The sequence below is a fragment of the Lissotriton vulgaris genome, chromosome 2_1 (assembly GCF_964263255.1).
Source record: "Lissotriton vulgaris chromosome 2_1, aLisVul1.2, whole genome shotgun sequence".
Lineage (NCBI taxonomy): Eukaryota > Metazoa > Chordata > Amphibia > Caudata > Salamandridae > Lissotriton > Lissotriton vulgaris.
The window spans coordinates 356693486-356715958 of NC_141687.1; the positions used below are offsets into that span (position 1 = coordinate 356693486).

Sequence of the window (22473 nt, forward strand, 5' to 3'; positions counted from 1 at the left end):
CATTGCCACATAATTTACAATCTGTAGAATAACACTCCAACTTGTACAGCAAAAATTAATTTTTGCTCAAACTGATCTAATGTTATTTAGAACGCTGCAATTCGAAATGCAGTGCAGCTCCTGAGACTTGTTAAGAAATTAACAAGCATTGATTGTGGCATTGAGGCATTAACAAAGACACAATCTCTTGCGGATGAGTTTAAGATACCCAATGCAGTCCAAAGCAAACATTTTATCCTCAGTGAGAAACAAAAACCCTACACATTGAAATATATTTCAAATAGAATGGAAGGAATGGTACATGCTTTATAAAGAAAATATTTCACGTAACCGTTATGCAAAATCATATTTACACTGCAGGGTTGTTAAAGTAGCACCTACTACAATCAAAATGTAAAAGTAATGCATAGTTTCCAACTTTTAGAACCAATATCTATATTTTAAAGGGCGCGATGTACGAAATATCCATTCGCAAAAAGTGGGTGCAAACTGTACAAATGTTGCAGTTCACAAAACACCGAATCGGATTGGATTGCAATACGACCATCCGCATCAATATTCATGAGGTAGGTGATGAATTGAGACTCACCACGATTGGATACCATTACAAGAATAGTACAGTCACCAGAACATTATGTCTGTCATCTAATTTTAATTAAAAGAAAAAAATGTCAATGCAGCCTGTATTACAGAACGTAGTAATGCATTTAAAAAGAATGGTTTATTGTTTTTTTTAAAAGTTTGTTTGACAGTTGGGAGTGGTCCCCTGGACCACTACCTACTACCCTACAAACATTTTTGTATGTTCACAAAGGGAAAGGGTCCCAAGGACCTATTATCTTTAGCGTACATGCTACTTTCCCAACTTGAAAGTCAGTAACTTTTCAATGTTTAGCAACTGGATTGCAGCTGTAAAACATTTATACATCCCTTAACAAATTGGTATTTGGAAGGGACGGCCTAGACACACTCCTTCCAAATAGTGATTCATTATGGATTTCTAAACTAATTTTGTGATTTGGTAACATGTTACTGAATTGCAAAATGGATTTGGTACATATCAAATAGTCATTTAGCAGTCACAAACACTCTGATTTTGCGAATTCCATACTTTGTGATCACAAAATTGCATTGTGTATCACAACTAAGTACTTCCCAGTCAATTATGAAATAAATATGACATGTACGCACTGTTCCACAGGACTCTTTTTGTTGGAAAGGGTTTCTTCCAGATGCTCCTCTGTTTGAACCCAATATAATTCCAACAGTAAGTTCCAACAAAGAGATCTCAAAATTTAGCTGGGCTGTGCATAGCAATGTTACTATCCAAATTACACTGTTTGACATAATTTATATAAGTCTGAAAGCAGAAAAGGCAGCACTGGTAACATTTGTACCAGATTTCTCTTTCAGACAAAATCAATATATGTTAGAGAAAATTTCTAATAGTATCTGGTGAAAGTATAGTTTCCTTTATATAAAGATATGTTGGCATGGTATATAGCATGTACTAATAGTATGAAGTAATACCCAGTGCCTTAAAATGGAAAAAAATAAGTGCAGGTACTCACCAAATTGAGGTGTGTACTGGGGGTCGGGGCTATGGGCACTGCAATGGGATCCGGCAAGGGGCACACATTTAATGTGATTGAGATTTAATTGGTGTGCAGATGTGCATAGTTATACAAAAGCATTACTGGTATAGATTTGTTTATTGCATTTCTCTTATACGTACAAATGGGGACATTTATTATTAAAGTGGGCTTCTCATGGTGCAACATCTAGATCACATATGACTTGCACAAGATATTTTCCTTAACATTTTTTGGAAAGGTTTAACTATGGTTAGCCGTCTGATTTATTTGCCACTAAGCAGACATCACCCAGCCCCTCCCAAGTGGCACAGCTTGGCCTCAAAGCTCCTTACCTGCTGTAAAGTCTGATTCCTTCTTTCTGGAGTTGGGCAAGCTGCTGAAAGCTCGAGGTCCTCTTGCACCCTCAGCCAAAAATGAACTGTACTGTGATAGTGCATGTGCCTGCTAACCAAACTCTAATCTCATGTTCAAAGAATAAGACAAAATAGTGACCTTAATTGCAATAAAGGAGAGAAAGGAAGATGAAGCCATCTAGAGGCTGAATTGCACAATGTGAAAGTAGAAATTCTGGGATCAACCCCAGCTTCCCCACATGACCAAATTGTGTGATCGCAGGCAAATATTTTATATCGCCAACTTCCTTTTTCTTCATTAGCACGTATGATGGTTGTTAGACCTGTCTGCTTTTGAGGGTCGCCACACAATTATGATTTATTGTATCCGCTTTGGCCTCTGAGTATTATTATTCTTTTTTTTTATGTCCACCCGGATTTTTGGTTGTCAGCACTGACAGGGGGGAGGGGGGCTAGGTGTTTCTTGAGTAGGACGTTTCGCCTTCCCTTTGTGGGCCTAGTTACCTCAGGAAAGTCACATCTCTGAGGAATCTAAAATGGAGTCCACCAACTGCCATAACGGTCACCTAAGGGTGGCAGACTCATAGGCTAGCATGTGGAAGGTTCTAGAACCAACTAGTAACTTCCAGGGGTCTGAGGCCAGCCTATAAAAGGCAAGTGACCAGGCAGCCATTTTGAGCAGTAAGAGAAGTGACCAGTGAGGAGGAGGATACTACTCTAGAGGGGGCAAGATCGACCTGTGGGCCGGCTGATTCTCTGTCTGGAAGTGACCCCTCCTGAGCTGACCAAACCCACTGCCACAGATACCCAATTAAGTGCCAGAAGACTCCGTGGTGATTCACACAGCTGCTGGTGACTCTAGTGTGGGATTACCAAGAGATTCGAAGAATTGCACTTAAGGCACGAGTGCGGCAGAAGTGAGGCCGGTTCCCCTCTCGGTGTTCCTCTGTGTGAGAAAAGATCAGGGGACTGAGTATCAAACTTCTGTGACGGCGGTGAACGAGTAAAAACTACTCACAGTGAGCGGAAGTGGCTGAACCAGCTGTCGTCTCACCAGGAAGAACTCGCCGAAATACTCTGTATTTTTTTAAAAAAAACCTCACTCACCCGTTTACCTATCTGGAGCGGGCTCAGAATCACCAAAACAGCGACCCCTTCGCTGCAACGCTAAAGCACCTAACAAACTTCTCTGCCGCCATTCTCGGCGAGGGAGAGAGGCCACGCCCACTTTAGGCCACGCCCACCCGCCGCCCACGGTACTTAAACGCTGCCTTCAGCGCAACAATATCAGAACCTTGAAAGCTCCTGAGGCGGAAGCCGGGAGACGAACCACTCATTTTTTAAAATTGTATATGTGTCACTAACTCGCCGAAATACTCTGTATTTTTTTTAAAAAAAACCTCACTCACCCGTTTACCTATCTGGAGCGGGCTCAGAATCACCAAAACAGCGACCCCTTCGCTGCAACGCTAAAGCACCTAACAAACTTCTCTGCCGCCATTCTCGGCGAGGGAGAGAGGCCACGCCCACTTTAGGCCACGCCCACCCGCCGCCCACGGTACTTAAACGCTGCCTTCAGCGCAACAATATCAGAACCTTGAAAGCTCCTGAGGCGGAAGCCGGGAGACGAACCACTCATTTTTTAAAATTGTATATGTGTCACTAACTCGCCGAAATACTCTGTATTTTTTTAAAAAAAACCTCACTCACCCGTTTACCTATCTGGAGCGGGCTCAGAATCACCAAAACAGCGACCCCTTCGCTGCAACGCTAAAGCACCTAACAAACTTCTCTGCCGCCATTCTCGGCGAGGGAGAGAGGCCACGCCCACTTTAGGCCACGCCCACCCGCCGCCCACGGTACTTAAACGCTGCCTTCAGCGCAACAATATCAGAACCTTGAAAGCTCCTGAGGCGGAAGCCGGGAGACGAACCACTCATTTTTTAAAATTGTATATGTGTCACTAACTCGCCGAAATACTCTGTATTTTTTTTAAAAAAACCTCACTCACCCGTTTACCTATCTGGAGCGGGCTCAGAATCACCAAAACAGCGACCCCTTCGCTGCAACGCTAAAGCACCTAACAAACTTCTCTGCCGCCATTCTCGGCGAGGGAGAGAGGCCACGCCCACTTTAGGCCACGCCCACCCGCCGCCCACGGTACTTAAACGCTGCCTTCAGCGCAACAATATCAGAACCTTGAAAGCTCCTGAGGCGGAAGCCGGGAGACGAACCACTCATTTTTTAAAATTGTATATGTGTCACTAACTCGCCGAAATACTCTGTATTTTTTTTTAAAAAACCTCACTCACCCGTTTACCTATCTGGAGCGGGCTCAGAATCACCAAAACAGCGACCCCTTCGCTGCAACGCTAAAGCACCTAACAAACTTCTCTGCCGCCATTCTCGGCGAGGGAGAGAGGCCACGCCCACTTTAGGCCACGCCCACCCGCCGCCCACGGTACTTAAACGCTGCCTTCAGCGCAACAATATCAGAACCTTGAAAGCTCCCGAGGCGGAAGCCGGGAGACGAACCACTCATTTTTTAAAATTGTATATGTGTCACTAACTCGCCGAAATACTCTGTATTTTTTTTAAAAAAACATCACTCACCCGTTTACCTATCTGGAGCGGGCTCAGAATCACCAAAACAGCGACCCCTTCGCTGCAACGCTAAAGCACCTAACAAACTTCTCTGCCGCCATTCTCGGCGAGGGAGAGAGGCCACGCCCACTTTAGGCCACGCCCACCCGCCCTTTTCCTACACATTTAAGATGTGCAACTACCGGACGCGCAGCGGGCGCGCCGAAGGCGCGCCAAAGGCAAGCCCGTCTGGGCCCGTCCGGGCCCAGAAGGTCCTAGGCCCCGTCACTATGCCGGGTACCCCTCAGGTTCGAGTAACGTATACAGCGGATACCTTATACGACTTACGACCTAAGAACACCCTAGCCTGCCACCACTCGTTTACTGCAGGTAAGGTATTCTCGACCTGTCCACAATGCAATCTGACCCCCACCTCGAAACCACCCACCCTTGCTTTGAAACTAGGACTTCTGAATTGCCGCTCCCTCCCCAAACATGCCACCGAAATGAACCTCCTGATCCAGAACCAGGAGCTTGACCTACTGTTCATAACGGAAACATGGCTCTCTGACAATACCGACTCGGATATTGTCACGGCCCTCCCCACCGGGTACATCTGTCAAGCCCTTAATAGACCTAGAGGGAGAGGAGGCGGGATAGCTATAATCCACAGGGAACAATTTACCTGTCGCATGACCAACGCTGGTATTGAGGATTGTGAGAGCGGCCAATTCTCCATCCAATTCGCCCCAGCTCTTACCCTGGCAGGGCTTCTAATTTACCGCCCCCCAGGGGCCCCGGGTAATTTCATCAACGCTGTATTCGAATCCAGTTCACAACTAGCTTCTTCCACCCCTAACTTCCTCATACTAGGTGACCTGAACGTCCATTTTCTGGACCCCACGGATCGAGCAGCATCGGACATTAGATACGATTTAACATCTTTAGATATTCGTCTAGTGAATAATGAGCCTACCCATGACAAGGGCCATCTATTGGATCCGATCCTCACCAACATAGCAACAATGACCTCTGACCCACCGGTGATCTTACCATGGACGGACCACTTTCTGGTCCCCTTTTCTTGGGAAATCCCCACTCCCACTTATTCAATCCCAAAAACCCAAGTTACCGACCGACAATGGCGCAAACTATCACCTGAGATATGGGCTGACTCTCTTGTAGAGTCCACCCCTGCGCTCTCCTCTGATCCCAATATAGCTGACAAACAATTCAGCGATTGGATCACTTCCTCTCTGGATACGTTGCTCCCGATAACTACCACCCTGAAACAACCTAAAAGAATACCACCCGCTTTATGGTACACTCCTGAGCTTAAAGTTCTGCGTCAAGAGTGTAAAAAAACCGAACGCTCCTGGAGGCGCGACAAAACAGCAACCAACAAGAACTTCTACTCTACTTCTCTTCTGACATACAAAACTGCTATTCATAAAACCAAAAGCATGTTTTTTCAGGAGAGAATAGAGAAAGCAGGATGCTCCAGTAAGGAAGCGTACGCCATCCTTAAAGAGCTGTCTAAACCCCAAGGACAAGGACTAGGACCCACTTCCGATCCTAAAGTCGACCTGGAGAAATGCCAGCAACTGGCCAACTTCTTCCACGATAAAATCAGACTAATTCTGGAATCTATCCCCCCCTCCAGTCCTGAGGAAAATATCGCTTTCCCACACACCTCCACCTGTCTGTCCGCGTGGGGCCAGGTCACGGTAGACGAGGTGAGAAATACGTTCAACTCCATGAAGAGCGGCTCCCCTAGTGACCCTGCTCCTCTCCGCTTCCTTAAAGAGGTAGCCCCCACTATCATCCCTTCCCTTACCCATCTGATTAATACCTCACTCCAACAAGGAGTTGTACCCTCAAGCTGGAAGAAGGCGGTGGTAAAAGCCCTGCTGAAGAAACCTACGCTTGACCCCGAGAACCTGGCTAACTACAGGCCCATCTCCCTATTGCCTGGAGTGAGCAAGGTCGCAGAAAAATTGGTCAATAGGAGACTCTCGCAGTTCCTAGAGGCCAATAACAAATTAAAAAGCTCCCAGACGGGTTTTCGACCCGGACAGGGCACGGATATCGCCCTTCTGGCTGCTGTAGAGGAGGCCAGAGCACTATTGGATGGGGGAGGATCAGTGGCAGTGATCCTCCTCGACCTTAGTGCGGCGTTCGATACAGTAGACCACCAACTTCTTATCGAAAGACTGGCTAGAGTAGGAGTGGAAGGTATAGCCCTATCCTGGCTTTCATCTTTCCTGGCCCAACGGTCTTACCAGATCTGGGAAAAGAACGCCCGCTCCTCCGAAATGCCCCTCCAATGTGGTGTTCCTCAGGGCTCTTCCCTGAGCCCTACTTTATTTAATATCTATATGTCCACATTGGAGGAGGTTATCATCCCTTTCGGAGTGAGCGTCGTCAGCTACGCCGACGACACACAACTAGTGGTGTCTCTGTCCCATCCCAAGCAACAGAAAGCTGATCTCTTCAACTGCCTTACGCAGGTCCATCATTGGATGAACAGATCAGCCCTAAAACTCAATGGGACAAAAACCGAGGTCCTTATACTTGGCCCTAAAGGAGCCTCACTTCCCCTGGACAGCTGGCCAGCTTGTTTGGGTCCGCCCCCTGACCCTAAAAAAGAGGTGAAAAGTCTGGGTGTGTGGATCGATTCCGATCTCTCTTTCACTTCACAAGCTAAGAAGGTGGCAGGGACCTGTTTTGGTCTCTTAAAATCTCTGAGGAAAGTCCTGCCCCTTCTCTCCCCTAAATCCCAAAAACTATTAGTCCAAGGTCTCATAGTATCGAGGCTGGACTATAGTAATGTGATTTACCTGGGTGCCCCCGAAGCGACCCTTACTAAACTGCAGACAATTCAGAACACGGCCGCCCGGATCATCACTAACACCCCGGCCAGATCATCTGCTAAGCCCGCTCTTAAACTCCTCCACTGGCTCCCCATAAGGGAGAGAGTCAAATTTAAAGCCCTATGTCTCGTCCACAAAACGCTGCAGAACCAAGGTCCTCCTGTTCTCAGTAATTTTGTCACTCCCTACAGAAACTCTAGGTCCCTCCGCTCCAATGCAGAAAACTTTACCAACATCCCTAGATTCAGGAAAACTCGAGCAGGAGGAAGACGTTTCTCGGTACAAGCCTCCCGCCTTTGGAATTCACTTCCCCGTAACCTACGTCTTGAACCTCAATACCTGCGCTTCAGGAAACTGTTAAAAACCCATCTCTTCCCCTAACCTGTACACCTCCCCTCCCCCCTTTTTTGTTTCTGATCCTCCTTCCTATCTCAGTTTCTTGCTCCGCTGACTTGGTGAATTCAGGGTTCCTCAGCGCTGGGATACCTCCGGGTGACTATTGCGCTTTATAAAAATAAATAATAATAATAATAATAATAATAATAATAATAATAAGGAAGGAAGCGCTCGCCGCCGTGCGAGATCCCTGTCGTGGGATCGGAGGAAGCAGGGCCAAGCTGATCCGTGTCTCCATTCCGGAGTTCGCCCGAGTTGACGTCGGAAGAGGCGGGGAGACTGCAGAAGGAGGCTGGATGTGGGAGGAGCCCGCCGCGACTTAGGAGAACGCCCTCGCCGATCCAGTGATGGCTCGACAGTTTGTGTGGAGACAGCGGAGCCGGGGAAGCGAGGCGAGCGGGTGACAGCGGACCCAGGCAATTCCGAAAAGCAGTGCAAATGGGCTGTGAAGTCCTACCGAACCCAAGTAAGCGAGGGAGAGTAATCGGGAGGGGAGGAGAGATTGCTGCCCTGCCCTAACCCTCGCCAGATTGAACGGCGCAGGGACTGTTGGAGTATCCGAACTTTCCATGAATGACATTTTCATGAGAATCAACCAACGTGAGACAGTCCGCTCTTGGGGGTGGTGGATTGTATAAACGTGAGTCAGTCCGCTCTTGGGGGGGAGGGGTTCTCTATAAGTGAAGTTGACATCCCGAACATCCGGAGGTGGGAGAGTGAGTTGGGGGCTGAAGTGAAGAGTGAAGTCTAAATCGCGGGAGGTTGTTGGGGGATCATTTGTATCACGATAAGCAACCTTGGTGATGGTGGTAATTGATAAAGTAAAGCTTAGCAGGGCCTGTGAAAACTCCGACGGGGTCCATTAGTTTTCCGAGGTTGTGGCATATGCTAAGAATTGATCTACAGTACAGTGATCATTTACTTGTCTCCTTCAGTACTCAACTATTCGCACCAGAGCCCCGTGGGAAGGTGTTGGAACTGTGGGGGAAAGCTGCATCCGATCAAATGTAATGTATCCGTTTGATTTACTGCAAAGAAGTCTGGTTGTTCATCAAAACAATAGCAAGGAGGTGTGTGTGTACTGCACATTTAAGTTGTAGGGGTTTTTCAATGTGATCTCTGCATCTGGGGAAAGAATTATTGGAACTGTCATTTGAATTTTGAAATGAACTAATAATTGAATGTGATGAGATGTACTGAACTGAATTTGCAAGCCTGCTTAAAGAAAAGAACCATATACCAAAGAATTTTATAAAAGGAACCAGTATTTTTCTATTTCGGTGTGGTGTCCTTATTTTTAGGGGTAATTCGCTGGGTTACTGCGGGTGAGTTTGTAAGCACTACACAAAAGCCTTGGGGTTCGAGCTGTTCCCACTCTGTGCCAGGCTACCCAATGTAGTCTAGAAAAATCTAGGTCTAACAATGGTATATTCAAATGCTCAAGTTCAAGCTGCGTGAAGTACAATTACATCTTGTTCAGTATAATGGAGCTTCATTCATGAAAAGAAAATATCCCATAATGATGCACACCTGAAAAGTGACTTGCTTCCTATATCACTAATGGCATTGTCCTCATGGTGGGAGCACAAACTCCTCTAAGTGCTGTGATATACACTTATGCACCAAGGTGAACTGCTTCCACATTTACACTTACACTTTTATTTCACTGGTAATGTTTTCAGGGCTAGATTTCTGTATGAGTTTTTAAGGCCAGGCCAGACTTCCTGGTTCGGCTCTGACTGGGCTCTCCTTGTTAATTTGTTGGTTCACCCACCTCTCCCCTCCCAGAGCCCCTCCGCTAACCCAGGAGATAATGGCCTGTACAAAATAAAATACAATTGTGTTGAAAGACTGCAGAGAGAGCAGATTTTTTCACTGAAGAGAGAGTGGCCTTGCACTTGCTACAAGCGAACCCTTTCACGTGCGCTTCAAGTGCAGAGTGTGGTAATATAGGGCTTGTCGGGCTTGCAACTATAAATCTGCTATGCTGGACACTGCAGACAACACTCACTCATGCAAGAACATGCACAGGGTCACAGAAGCATTCATGCACGCAGACAGGGCATTTAGTACATGCATTTTAGAAATGCTTACATTCGCTGCGGCCCACATTACTAAACCTGGACTCCCAGTGGCTGTGCACAGCATCACTATCACCACTTTCCTCCTCAGTTTGGATCCAAACATTTGCTGACCTATTCTACTATGCCAGCAGGAAGCCTTCTCTTCGATTTCTTGAGATTCACAAGATATGCCTGTTAGCCGGCCCGCTCTCACACCTAGAGTGCTGTGGACTTCACAGTGCCTGGCACACACTGCAGACAGCTGCAAAGGTTTCAGATTGCTTATGTGTGACATTTTCATAATTTCAGTGTAATTATGAGAGACATTCAACGACTATGAGTAACACTTTCTCACAGGCAATATCAAGCAGTGAAGACGAGGGAAACTTATGAATTTCAGAAAATACACCCATTTGAGCAAGGAGAAACTCTAAGATCTTAAAACTGCTGCAGAGCACCAGAAATGAAAGGGCACTTTGACACCAGACTGTACCAAACGGGATGTAAGAGGCCCTACCTACACGCATGATCTCAGCTGCCTACTAATACAGTTTCTTAATTATTCTCACTTGCTTTCAATCTGCCGCTGCCTGGTATTCTAGAGCCTCTTGCTCTTAACTCTCGAACCAAAGCGAAGGACAGTCCTGATTAAATGCACCCCCCAGAAGCCCTGGTTTAATGCACCCCCAGCAGTGTCAGCATCCAGTGCTGTGCTGTCAACGAAGTGACGGCAGACCGAAGGCTCTGATTAACTTCAACCCCAGGAAACTAGGCCGAAGGGCGTCGTCTCTCCATTTAATAAGGCACATCTGTGACCTCCAACCACGAACAAACCAAGAACATTTCTTGGACTCGGCTAGTGGTATTTTTCTAGGTTATGGCGCCACAAGGGAATATTCACCTTAAGTAATTCTGAATGGATATTTCTTAGGACGGTGCTACAAGGAGAAGAGAACCACACTCCCTCTTCTAGGTTTGGCCAGGGCCACACAATACTTAAGACTCCTTAGCACACGTTTTGTATTTATAGTTCAAGCAGTATACATGTATTTCCACCATACATCAATCATACATTCATAAATAATTCAGATCCTTTTAGTCAGGGTTGTCGTTGATGTTGTTTAATTTCTGGAGGCGTCACAGCCAACACGTGTTTCGTCGTTAAGGGAACCAAGAACATTTGTCTGACGTGAGCAGAACAAAAAACAGCAGCTTCATGTGTAGTAAACAAACAATATCTGCAATAACACTGTTCTCTGCTCTGTGCTCCGAGCCCCACAGTACATTAAATAAACCACGGAAACAATATACGTTTAACCTTTTCTCCAAGAGGCCAAATGTGGCAATAATGAACTTCGAAAATAGCAAATAAAGTAAAGGAGTTCAAATGTCTTTGAAGCATCTGGACCACGTGGAACATAAATGTGAATAAAATCAAAAAGGACTGGAATAAGAGTCAGCACAGAAGGGGAGAACCGTGTGTTTATCTCAGGAGGCTGATGCTCTTAGTGGAAGAGATCTGTCTGGCGCAGATTCCTCCCCTCACCACTACTGCACCCCTTTATGGGCACGACGAGGCCTGGTGAAGGGCTGATGCCTGGGGGTCAGGTACACTGCATCCAGTTACAACAGGGAATAGAAAGCTAAGCAGTGAGCGCTGTAACATGCTCACAGTTACCAAAATGATGATTGCACTTTCATTTTGGTGGATGTGCCTGTCTCAGTCTGACTCTGGTCAGAGAAGACATCAGGGGGAATAAACGGTTTGATTTTCTTGAGGTGTTTTAGTGTAAAGAGTACTCCTTTAGTTGAGTTGTTCATGTGCTCCTTCTTTGACATGCTTTTGTCCAGTGTGGTACCCAAAGATTTTATGGAGATATAATTTAGAAAACAGTTTAGAGCATCCAGATTCTTGAGCCATTCTTGTATTGGCAATGGTTTGCTTTTTGGAGAGCAGAGTAGTAGTTCAGTTGCATTAGGGTTGAGCATTAGGTGGTTGGTGCTTAGCCATGATTTTATTTTGATTAATGTGACATTCAGATGCCTAATGTCATTGGAAGATTTACATTTTTTGTAGTTTTTGAGTGCTCATCGGTGTAAAGGTGATATTTGGCATCTGCTTGGTATCAGGCTTCAATAAACAGCTGTTGATTTTTATTTGTTGCAAGCGGTGCTGTAGATAGGATGTGAACCATATCAGGACTGTACAATTGATGCCAGTGCAGATTGATTGAGTAGTATTAGGAGACAGGAGTCCCCTTCATCTAAAGATCTGTGAAGGTAATCTACTAATTGAGTATTGAAGTTTCTGTGCTACAGGCTTTTCTGAATCCTGACTGGATTGTGTCATGGTGGTTGAATTGGTGTAGGTGTTGGTTGAGTTGTAGCAGGACACACTTCTCCATAGCTTTGGCTCGGAAAGGAAGAATGGTGATAGGTCTGAGGTTACTAAGGTCATTGGAGTGGCTTTTTGAGAATGGGTGTGATTTGTCCTAGTTGGAGGGAGTCGGGTACACAGCCAGATGAAACAGAGGCATTGGTGATTTTGGTCCAAAACGTGGAGATGATATGGTTAAGGTACTGTACTATGGTGGAGGAGAGGGGATCAGCAGTGAGTGTGGGATGTGGGCTTGAAGTGCGCGATTATATTGAAGACATGGTCTGAAGTTATGTTATGTTATGTTATGTTAGTGCTATTTGTATTGCGCACGGCTGCTCCAGCGAAGGAGCGTCCCGGCGCACCGACAAGGTGGCGAACACAACACAACTGGGGAACAGAAATAATTATTAAGAAATTGGGGAGTGAAGGATTTAACAAAACTCAGAAAATAAATGAGTTTTAGCGGCCTTGCGGAAGGAGAGCAGGTCACCAAAGGTCCGGAGTTTCAAAGGGAGAGCGTTCCAGAGTGCGGCTGCCCGCACCTTAAAAGAGCGACCCCCCACCCGACTGAGTTTGAACCGAGGGGCTACCGCTAATTCTTGGTCTAGCGAGCGCAGAGTGCGGCCCGGGATGTAAGGGCGCAAGAGTTGGTGCAGTAAGGGAGGTGATAGGCCCTTCAGAATTTTGAAGGAAAGGCACAAAACTTTAAAGTGGATCCGCTGCCTAACGGGTAACCAATGCAAGGCTCGCAAAGATGGACCGGCCGAGCAAAACCTAGGAAGACCTACGATCGCTCTGGCCGCAGCGTTCTGCAATCTTTGAAGTCGGGTTAACTCAGCCTGGTTTAATCCTATAAAAAGGGAGCTGGCATAGTTCAGTCTGTCCAGTTGGCATTATTTTTCAGTGGTAAGTGATCATTACTGCCGTTGTTATTTTTTTGGTCACTCCGGACATTAGTTAGGTCTTGAGGGAGAGTTTCAGTGATGACATGAGTGACAATGGGGCAGGTGGGTTGTGTTGACTGGCTTGTATCTTGGATAGGAGATTGTTAAATTTTTGCAACTTTGTCAGTGAAGAAGGAGGTGTAGGAAATATATCTGCGTACTTCTCTGCAAGCTTTCTATTGCCAATAATGAGTGCATTCTACCATTAGGGCAACAAATGTCTGCATTGTAAGAAATACTATTGGGTGCTTCATACATTTCTAGCTAGGACATATATTTTAAAAATACAAAAAATAGCACATATGAGTGCGTGATGCCAACATTAGCTCAACGATTGTTTAAGTGAGCCTGGATACCATTAGAATAGCTTGAATTTTTCAATTTTTACAGATAAATACAGATAAATACAGAAAGAAAACAGTGTGTTTCCTGTCTGTATTTATTTGTAAAAGCGGACAAAATGCTGAAAATGTTGCTTTTTGTGAAAGACTCTCCATGCTGTCTTTCATGAATTCAGTCAAAAACTGAGCAGATAGACAGATAGGGAGTTACAAAACAGGATCAGATTTCCTTAAATACAGGCATAAGTTAACATATAGCTAATATGCACCTATGGATGTAGTGCTATATTATATGTGGCAGTTTGATTTGCTAAAACGGGACAGGCTTCCACGTATAACTGCACATCTAAAAGTTAAATAAATGTTTAAATAAGCCTTTTTAAGACTCCATTTATTCTAAAAACACAAAATGAACATGGATAAATACCACTAAGAGGGACAAAAATAAAAAAAAAATGATAAAATGGATAAATACAGACGGAAATGTTAAAAACATAAATACCATAAAACGTAGCACTAATTATGATTGGTTAGTATCTGGATAGAGAGGCATGGCCCTTTTGCTGCCTTCTCATTGTGAGTCTTTCATGAGGCATCATCACAACTGCGATGCTGTCCTTAAACAGAACAGCTACATTCTCAAAAGTAATAACATTTTAGGGTCAAGAACATGGTGCAGGGTTTCTTCTTGGTCAATACGTTTGATTTGTGGTCCGGAGTGAGGTCCTTCATGCCTAACCTTATTTTCTACTGGCAGTTTTTCAGACAGTCAATCTTGGGTGACTGAATGTTTGCCTGCCAGAAGCACCGTGTCACGTCATCATCCCTTATATAAGTATGTATCTCTGAATAATAGACATGGGGGGGTGCATTCTGGGCAGAAGTACATTCGAGTATTATATCTGGGCATTCACATAATTTGCAGATTAAAAGAAGTTTTCAATAGAGCAACAGATCTTACAATTTAAATAATGTTGACTCCTATTCTATGAGAATGAGCAATTCACAACGTAGAACTTCAAAGTGTACAGTTCTCACTGAGTGATAATGAGTGTGTTCCAGACTTAAAAGAGCACCACTGAAAAAACATCATGTAAGGGTGCCCTGCAGGCCAGGTATTGAACGAGTGTCCTATTAGGATTGGGAGTGTGTGAGGGGAAGGAGTCCTATATGCATAAATGTTTGGAAGACACATTGTTGGATCTAAATGGCAGAAGATACCAGAATATTAAGGATGTTTCGCAGCCAGACTGACTGGTCAGTTCTGTCTCAACCACAACATTTTATATTATTAATTTACAGCAGTGTTGGCCATGTCTAGACTTTCCAGTTGCGAGCACAGCGGGGCATGCATATGTGGCGAAGGTGGAGGTATTCTGGGCAGTTGTGGGCTTATACAAAGTAACCCAGGAGGATAGCATCTATTGGACCCACAAAATGTAGACTTTGGCCCTTGGCCACCACAGACCAAAGGACCTAATGCATAATTCAAGAATGAATATTTGGCTGAACCTGATGACCTTTAGAGATATTTAAATTAATCCTCTAGCTACTTGCCGTCTCATCTTCACACTGCCCACATCCGTGTAGAGGTTCAGCAGCGCCCGGATGCAGATGGGAAGGGCCATGATCTCCCTCAGCTGTGGTCGCTTTGAAGGGTCCAGATTCAGCATGCTTAGGATTAGGTGCCGCAGCTCTGGGGTGTAACGGTCTGATATAGGAGCAAAGGTCCCGCTCATGATCTTCAGCACCAAAGCTGGCAGATTCTTGGTAGGGATAGACACAAAGATCCCAACGTGACTACTAGAAGCATATATGATAGTAAACACAGAATTATATAGCTAGGGACAGAGGAGAAGAGCAGAGGATCATCATTGAGCAACGTATTAAAATCTGCAACACTTAGAAGAGACAAGGTCCAGCAAAGTAACATAAAACCAGTGAAGGATACAGCATAGTTCTGTGGAGCTCAGACATACAACAGAGTGTTGTGAAGCCTAAAGTGAGCACAGTAGTGCACATAGGAGTCTATAGATTTTACAACAGCGTAGCATGGAGATAACAGTGCGCACTGCTAAGTGGTGTGAAGGTTATAGTGAGTAAAGCACAATACTGTGGTGCTGACAAAGGACATAGAAATAAAAATGGTTGAACAGAGTAGAACACAAGCCTACGTAGATGGAGTATCAAAATTAGATCGAGGACAGTTGATGGATCCTCCTCAGAATTTCAGTATAACTACTCACTACATAGATGAGTCACAACTTCATTAAAGCATAGAAATTTATTTTACATGAATATTCTGACACTCTTTTAGGAATCTGGCCCTTGTAGACATCCATTTGAGACACCAGCATCAACCGCAAAATGTACTGTGGAGCATATGGAGCATTTGACTGAGTATTGCTTATAGAGTAGCGTAGCGAAAATACCACGTAGTGCTACAAATTAAGAGCAGTCTTTTCAGAAAGCAAGAAGACAATTATGCTTCGAAGACACACACTCAATATTCCTCTAAATAAAGGCTGAAAAGACAGGAAGAGAGATTCCAACCTATTGGTGTAGATAAGGAATCAACAGATTACTAAACTGGGATCCAAACAGAAACATATATGCCACATTTGAAATCATTCACCAAATGTGGGATTTAATTTCTAGCTGGTTAAAGCTACAGGAAACCTGGTGTGAATTTAAAGGGGCTTCCTACCTTTTTTAAAGAAAACAATGTGAATATGGGTGCTTAAAACAGAAAGAGCCAGATTCATAAAGGCAATCAATCAATCAATCAGTGACACTTATAGAGCGCGCTACATACCAGTAGGATCTCAAGGCGCTGGGGGAGGGGGGGTGCCGCTACTGCTCGAACAGCCAGGTCTTCAGCTTCTTCCTGAAGGAGAGGTGGTCTTGGGTCAGGCGCAGGTCGGCCGGGAGGGAGTTCCAGGCCTTGGCGGCCAGGTAGGAGAAGGACCTTCCTCCTGTAGTCGCTCTTCGGATGCGGGGGACGGCGGCGAGGGCGTGGTTGGCTGATCGGAGGTGGCGTTTGGGAGCGTAGAAGTTGATCCGGCTGTTGAGGTAGCTCGGGCCTTGGTCGTGTAGGGCTTTGTGTGCGTGGGTGAGGAGGCGGAAGGTGATTCTTTTGTTGACGGGGAGCCAGTGAAGGCAAACCGTTTGTTCTGAACTTAGACCAAACATCTAAGTTTATGACTTTGGGAATTCACAAAGGGCATTTACGAGTACTGTCTTTATGTCCGCACTCGGGCGGAGATTCAGTTTGCGGGCATGAAGATAGTACTCGCAAATGCCTTTTGCGAATTCCCAAAGTCGTAAACTTGGACATTTGGTTTAAGTTCAGACCAAACGTCTAAGTTTACCTTTGTAAATTGGGCCCAAGGTGTGGTAGGTAGTGTCTTAGACATTGGGTGGCTTTATATCTGTAATGTTTTTCCTGTCCAGTGAGTTGTACCCTCCCCATCCCACCCACTACCAGAACACTAGCATGCACGAAACAAGTGGTCCTTACTGCAGCTTCGAAGGCTCTCTTCAGGCTGGCCAGTTCATAGAGCACACAGCCCAAGGCCCAGATATCGCTCTTCTGGTTGTAAGGCTTCCCTTCACACAGCTCAGGAGAGATGTAACATGGAGTCCCCACAACCTGCAGGAGCCAGGAGAAAGTTATGTGGATGATGGGCGAGATCAATGTGTATTTTAAAGAGGGGAGGGGAAAAGGCAAGTAAGGTAAAGATAGGCAGGGGAGTGAGAGAAGTATGGAGTAAGAAAGAGAGAAAAGGGATGGATAAAGACGGCATGAGAGAGGAGACCAGGGGAGGAGAGTGTGACTAAGATAGTCTAAGAGAGAAAGAAGAGATGATACAAATCATGAAATTCAACATATCCACCTAACTCCACAAACCAAAAAACCCCATCCATTTAAAAATATTCAAGTGTCAAAACATAACAGAGGGGCTCAAATTAAAACTCTGGGTAACAAGAAGGTAACCAATAGGTTAAACATGTTTCTGCAAAAAGTTGCAACCCTATTCAACAGCTCACAGTTAGCGCGTTATTGCTGCTTTTGGCAGTATTATGTACAATTTAGTATTTTGACAAGTGTGTTGCCAAACAACGACAGTGAAACACTTAGCAACCTTACAAAATTACACAACAGGTAAAGGGAGCATGATAAGAGGTTCGAGGGAAATGATGTCAGAAGTATGGAAAAGGAAACAGATGCTAAAAACGTACAACAATGTTATATGGAGATATAGGGAAAATAAATATCCAAGCATTTCTGTAAATTGTGACGACAGGGACAGGGGGTCTGGTAGCGCAGCTAGAAGGTTCATTATTATAGAGGCAATTGCTAAATCAGAAAAATAATACAAACCTGAGAGCAAAAAGGGATTTTTGTATAAAAACTGTACATATTGGAAAATCAAATAATCAAACATTTGTGCCATGATCCTTCCCACAATGCATTAAAAAGTGTTTGGGCAAATTCTGCAATCAAGATAAGTCAGAAAACAGGTGGTGAAAAATGGATTTGTTTGGTTTGTTGCTGAAATGAGCAAACACTAAGCTAACTCCAGCCATAAACAGTAACACCACTAATAATGCTCAAAAGAGAAGACTCAAGTAAATGACTTGTGTGCAAGACCAATATTCATTTTTTATTAAAGATTATTACAGTATTGTTAGAAATGGGATCTCTGGCTGGCCAAGGCTTGCGCCAAAGTCAGTCAGAGACCACCACTGTAAGTCAGGGCAAGGGAGTTACACGCCAAGATAACCCCTGCTCACCCCCTTGGTAACGTGACACGAGCAGTAAGGCTAAACTTGGAGGCTATGTGAGTTAAGTATTTGCGCACGCACCCCGCAACAACACCCAAGGCCCACCACAAAGGAAACTCCACACAAGGTTATATAAAAAATAGCCTTTGTATTATAGTAAAACACCTTAGATAGAAACACACACCTTAAAATGTGCCAACAGGCACGGGCAGAATTTACAGGGTATTATGTACAGGACAGGGCCACATGGACCACTGTCAGGGGTATGCACTTTTAGAACTAGCACTTTGTAGGAATAATAATACTTGTAGGTTTAACACTAAAACATAGAACATATAATGACAGTAGCACCAAAATAGTACATGTAGCACACAACCAGTAATTACTGGTAAAGGGTAAGTACCTCCTACGCAACCCTAACCACCTTAGGAGAATCACGCAGGGAATCAGGACCTAACTAGCAGGACCTATAGAAGGAAAAACAATCACCTAAGCATATAACACATAGCAAAGGGAAAGAAGCAAAACACATGAAGCATAAAACATTCAGAGGTGTAGGTAACAAAAACTGCGCAGGAATCACATTAGCAAGTAAATCACCAATTGCGCAAGGCGCACATAGGCACAACACTAGAACTATCCCTCAGTCCAACTGGCCTTGCAAGGGCTGAAATGCCCTTAGTCCAAAAATGTCAGGGCAGGCTGCGCAGACAGCCAAAAGCACAAGCCTAAACGTGGCAACTGCCCACTAAGTGCTGGGCAGCTGAAGACACTGATATGGCCAACGTTGGACCCTCGTGGGCTCAAGAACAACAATGGGGCCAAAACACAGCATGGGAGCCTCGGGGCTCTAACCAACTGACTCGTGTCCCCCAAGAGCCTTGTGGCTCTAAACAAACAGAATGGCACTCAAGAACCTTTTTAAATATTCACAAAGCTGTTAAAGTTTAATATGTTTTTAAAACATTGACTGAAATTTGAACGGTCTTGTATTATAATCTATTTTATAAAAATGTAATGCTAATGAATTGTGGTTTTATATTTTTATGTGCTTTTATGATATTTTGTATATCGAAATAAAGCTTTGATGATGATGGTTGTGTGTGTGTGTCTTATTGTGTGTGGTTGGTTGTGGGTGTGGTTGTGTGGGGTGTGTGGGGTGTGGTTGTGTGTGTGGATGTGTGTGTGGTTGTGTGTGTGGTTGTGTGTGTTGTGTGTGTGGTTGTGTGTGGTTGTGGGTGTGGTTGTGGTTGTGTGGTTGTGTGTGTGGCTCTGTGGTTGTGTATGTGTGTGTGGTTGTTTGTGTGTGGTTGTGTGTGTGTGTGTGTGTGGTTGTGTGTATGTGTGTGGTTGTGTGTGTGGTTGTGTGTGTGTGGTTGTGTGTGTAGTTGTGTGGATGTGTGTGTGGTTGTGTGAGTGGTCGTGTGTGTGGTTGTTGGTGTGTGTGGTTGTTGGTGTGTGATTGTGTGTGTGGTTGTGTGTGTGTGGTTGTGTGTGTGATTGTGGGTGTATGTGTGGTTGTATATTTGTGGTTGTGTGTGTGTGTTTGGGTGTCGTTGTGTGTGTGTGTGGCTGTGTGTGTGTGATTGTGTGTGTGGCTGGGCGTGATTGTGTGTGTGGCTGGGCATGATTGTGTGAGTGGTTGTGGTTGTGTGTGTGGTTGTGTGTGGTTGGGCGTGGTTGTGTGTGGTTGTGTATGGTTGTGTGGTTGTCTGTGGCTGTGTGTGTGGTTGGGCTTGGTTGTGGTTTGTTGTGCTTGTGTGTGTGCTTGTGTGTGTGGTTGTGGTTGTGTGTTTGTTTGTGGTTGTGGGTGTGGTTGTGGTTGTGAGTTTGGTTGTATGTGTGGTTGTGAGTGTGGTTTGTATGTGTGGTTGTGAGTGTGGTTGTATGTGTGGTTGTGTGTGTGGTTGTGTGTGTGTGTGTTGTGTGTGTGGCTGTGTGAGTCTAGTTGTGTGTGTGTCTGGTTGTGTGTGGGTGTGGTTATGTGTGGGGTTGTGGGGGTGGTTGTGTGTGTGGTTGTGTGGTGGTTTGTGTGTGGTTGGTTGTGTGTGGTTGTGTGTGTGTGGTTGTGTGTGGTTGTGTGTGTGGTCATGTGTGTGGTTGTATATGGCTTTGTGTGTGTGGTTGTGTGTGTGTGGTTATGTATGTGTGTGTGGTTGTTTGTGTGCGAGTGTGGATGTGTGTGGTTGTGGTTGTGTGTGTTTGTGTGGTTGTGTGTATGTGTAGTTGTGTGTGTGTGGTTGTGTGTAGTTGTGTGGATGTGTGTGTGGTTGGGTGAGTGTTTGTGTGTGTGGTTGTTGGTGTGTGATTGTGTGTGTGGTTGTGTGTGTGGTTGTTTGTGCAGTTGTGTGTGTATGGTTGTATGTTTGTGGTTGTGTGTGTGGTTGCCGTGAGTGTGGTTGTGTGTGTGGTTGTGTGGTTGTGTGTGTGTGTGTGGTTGTGTGTGTAGTTGGGTGTGGTTGTGTGAGTGGTTGTGCGTGTGGTTGTGTGTGTGTGTGTGTGGTTGTGTGTGTGTGATTATGGTTGTATGTGTGGTTGTGTGTGTGTGGTTGTGTGTGTGTGTGGTTGTGTGTGTGGGCGTGGTTGTGTGTGTGGTTGTGGTTGTGTGTGGTTGTGTGTGTGTGTGGTTGTGTGTGTATGTAGCTGTGTGTGGTTGTGTGTGTGGGAGGGCATGGTTGTGGTTTGTTGTGCTTGTGGTTGTGTGGGTGTTGTTGTTTGGTTGTGTGGTTGTGTGTGTGTGGTTGTGTGTGTGGATGTGTGTGTGTTGTGTGTGTGGTTGTATGCGGTTGTGTGTGTAGTTGTGGGTGTGGTTGTGGGTGTGGTTGTGTGTGGGTGGGTGTGGGTGGATGTGTGTGGTTGTGTGTGTTTGTGTGTGTGGTTGTGTGTGTGTGTGGTTGTGTGTGTGGCTGTGTGTGTGGTAGTGTGTGGTTGTGTGTGTGTGGTTGTGTGTATGGTTCTGTGTGGTTGTGGTGGTGTGTGTGTGGTTGTGTGTGTGAGGTTGAGTGCATTGTTTTGTGTGGTGTGTGGTTGTGGGTGTGGTTGCGTGGTCGTGGTTTTGTGTGGTTGTGGTTGTGTGTGGGTGTGGTTGTGTGTGTGGTTGTATGTGTGTGGTTGTGTATGTGTGTGTGGTTGTGTATGTGGTTGGTTGTGATTGTGGGTTTGGTTGTGTGTGGGTGTGGTTGTGGTTGTGTGTGGTTGTGGTTGTGTGTGTGTGGTTGTGTGTGTGGTTGTGTGTTTGTTTGCGTGTGTGTGTGTGTGTGTGTACTCTAATCCATGCAATTTACATGTTGGTTGCAATTAAATTAGGCCCGATACCAATTTGTATAGTTGGTAGGCATTGACAAGCAGAGTGGTCGTGCACGGAAATGACTACAAAGTTTGAGACCAATAAGTTTATTCATAAGACTAATAATAATAAGACTACTTGGATGCAACTCGAAAAAGTTTGCACACCACAGTAATTTACATTAGTATTCAAACGAAAGTGAAAGTGATCGGGCGGAGGCAGAGGGGAAAGCATGTGAAATAAACACAAGCAACTTAAGACAGGAGGAGACAGATGGCAGCTGCGGACGTGCACCCTGGCGTACACTCAAGCTTAAGGCCACAGGCAGCACTTTGAATTCTCACCTACTAAATGTCTCGCCACCCAGTGCATGCGCTGGATCAGGCAAGACCTAAAAAGGTGACACTGGAAGGGAGACACCCAGAACTGATTTAGATAGGGGTCAGGGACCCCTGAGCACAAAGAACTTCAAAGACATGACGGGGAATAACTAAGAGAACTGAAACCCCTTGTATTTGGTGTCGTTTTGAATGGTGAAATGAACAGGTCGAGCCTGCAAAGGGTTTGACCTCTTTCGTGGTCAAGAAGAACCTCTGTCAAGGAAGAAGTCGCTGAAGAGACCTCTGGATAGGACTGACCCTTGCTTTGTGATCTGGGGCTGGCCTGCAGTTTGTAGCGTTTACTAAGGAAGAGACTGAAGGAACATTGCAGTGGATGGTGTGTCCCCCCTTCTTGAACAGGACTGTGCTTTCTGCTGTGTCCTGAACCCCAAGGGCCCGAGGTGAGCTGTTTGGAAACACAGGAACATAAAAGATTCTGGAGAAGTCCCAAGCAACGCGGTGTGCGTGTGTTTTTGCAAGCTTGAGATCCT

General features: G+C 45.2%; 1 protein-coding gene across 3 annotated transcripts in view; it reads right to left on the reverse strand.

The window, feature by feature from the left end:
- The window catches only part of NEK8 (NIMA related kinase 8), a 232474-nt gene that overhangs the window by 143969 nt on the left and 66032 nt on the right, over positions 1 to 22473 (reverse strand). For all 3 annotated transcript variants that reach the window (XR_015308377.1, XM_086955147.1, XM_086955146.1), the window contains exons 4-5: positions 17049 to 17180; positions 15086 to 15294 (exon numbers count right to left, since the gene is read on the reverse strand). Coding sequence is in view for 2 of the 3 variants with exons in the window: in XM_086955147.1 (XP_086811273.1) it covers positions 15086 to 15294; positions 17049 to 17180 (341 nt within the window). In the remaining variant the exon portion in view is untranslated. The remainder of the gene's footprint in view (positions 1 to 15085; positions 15295 to 17048; positions 17181 to 22473) is intronic.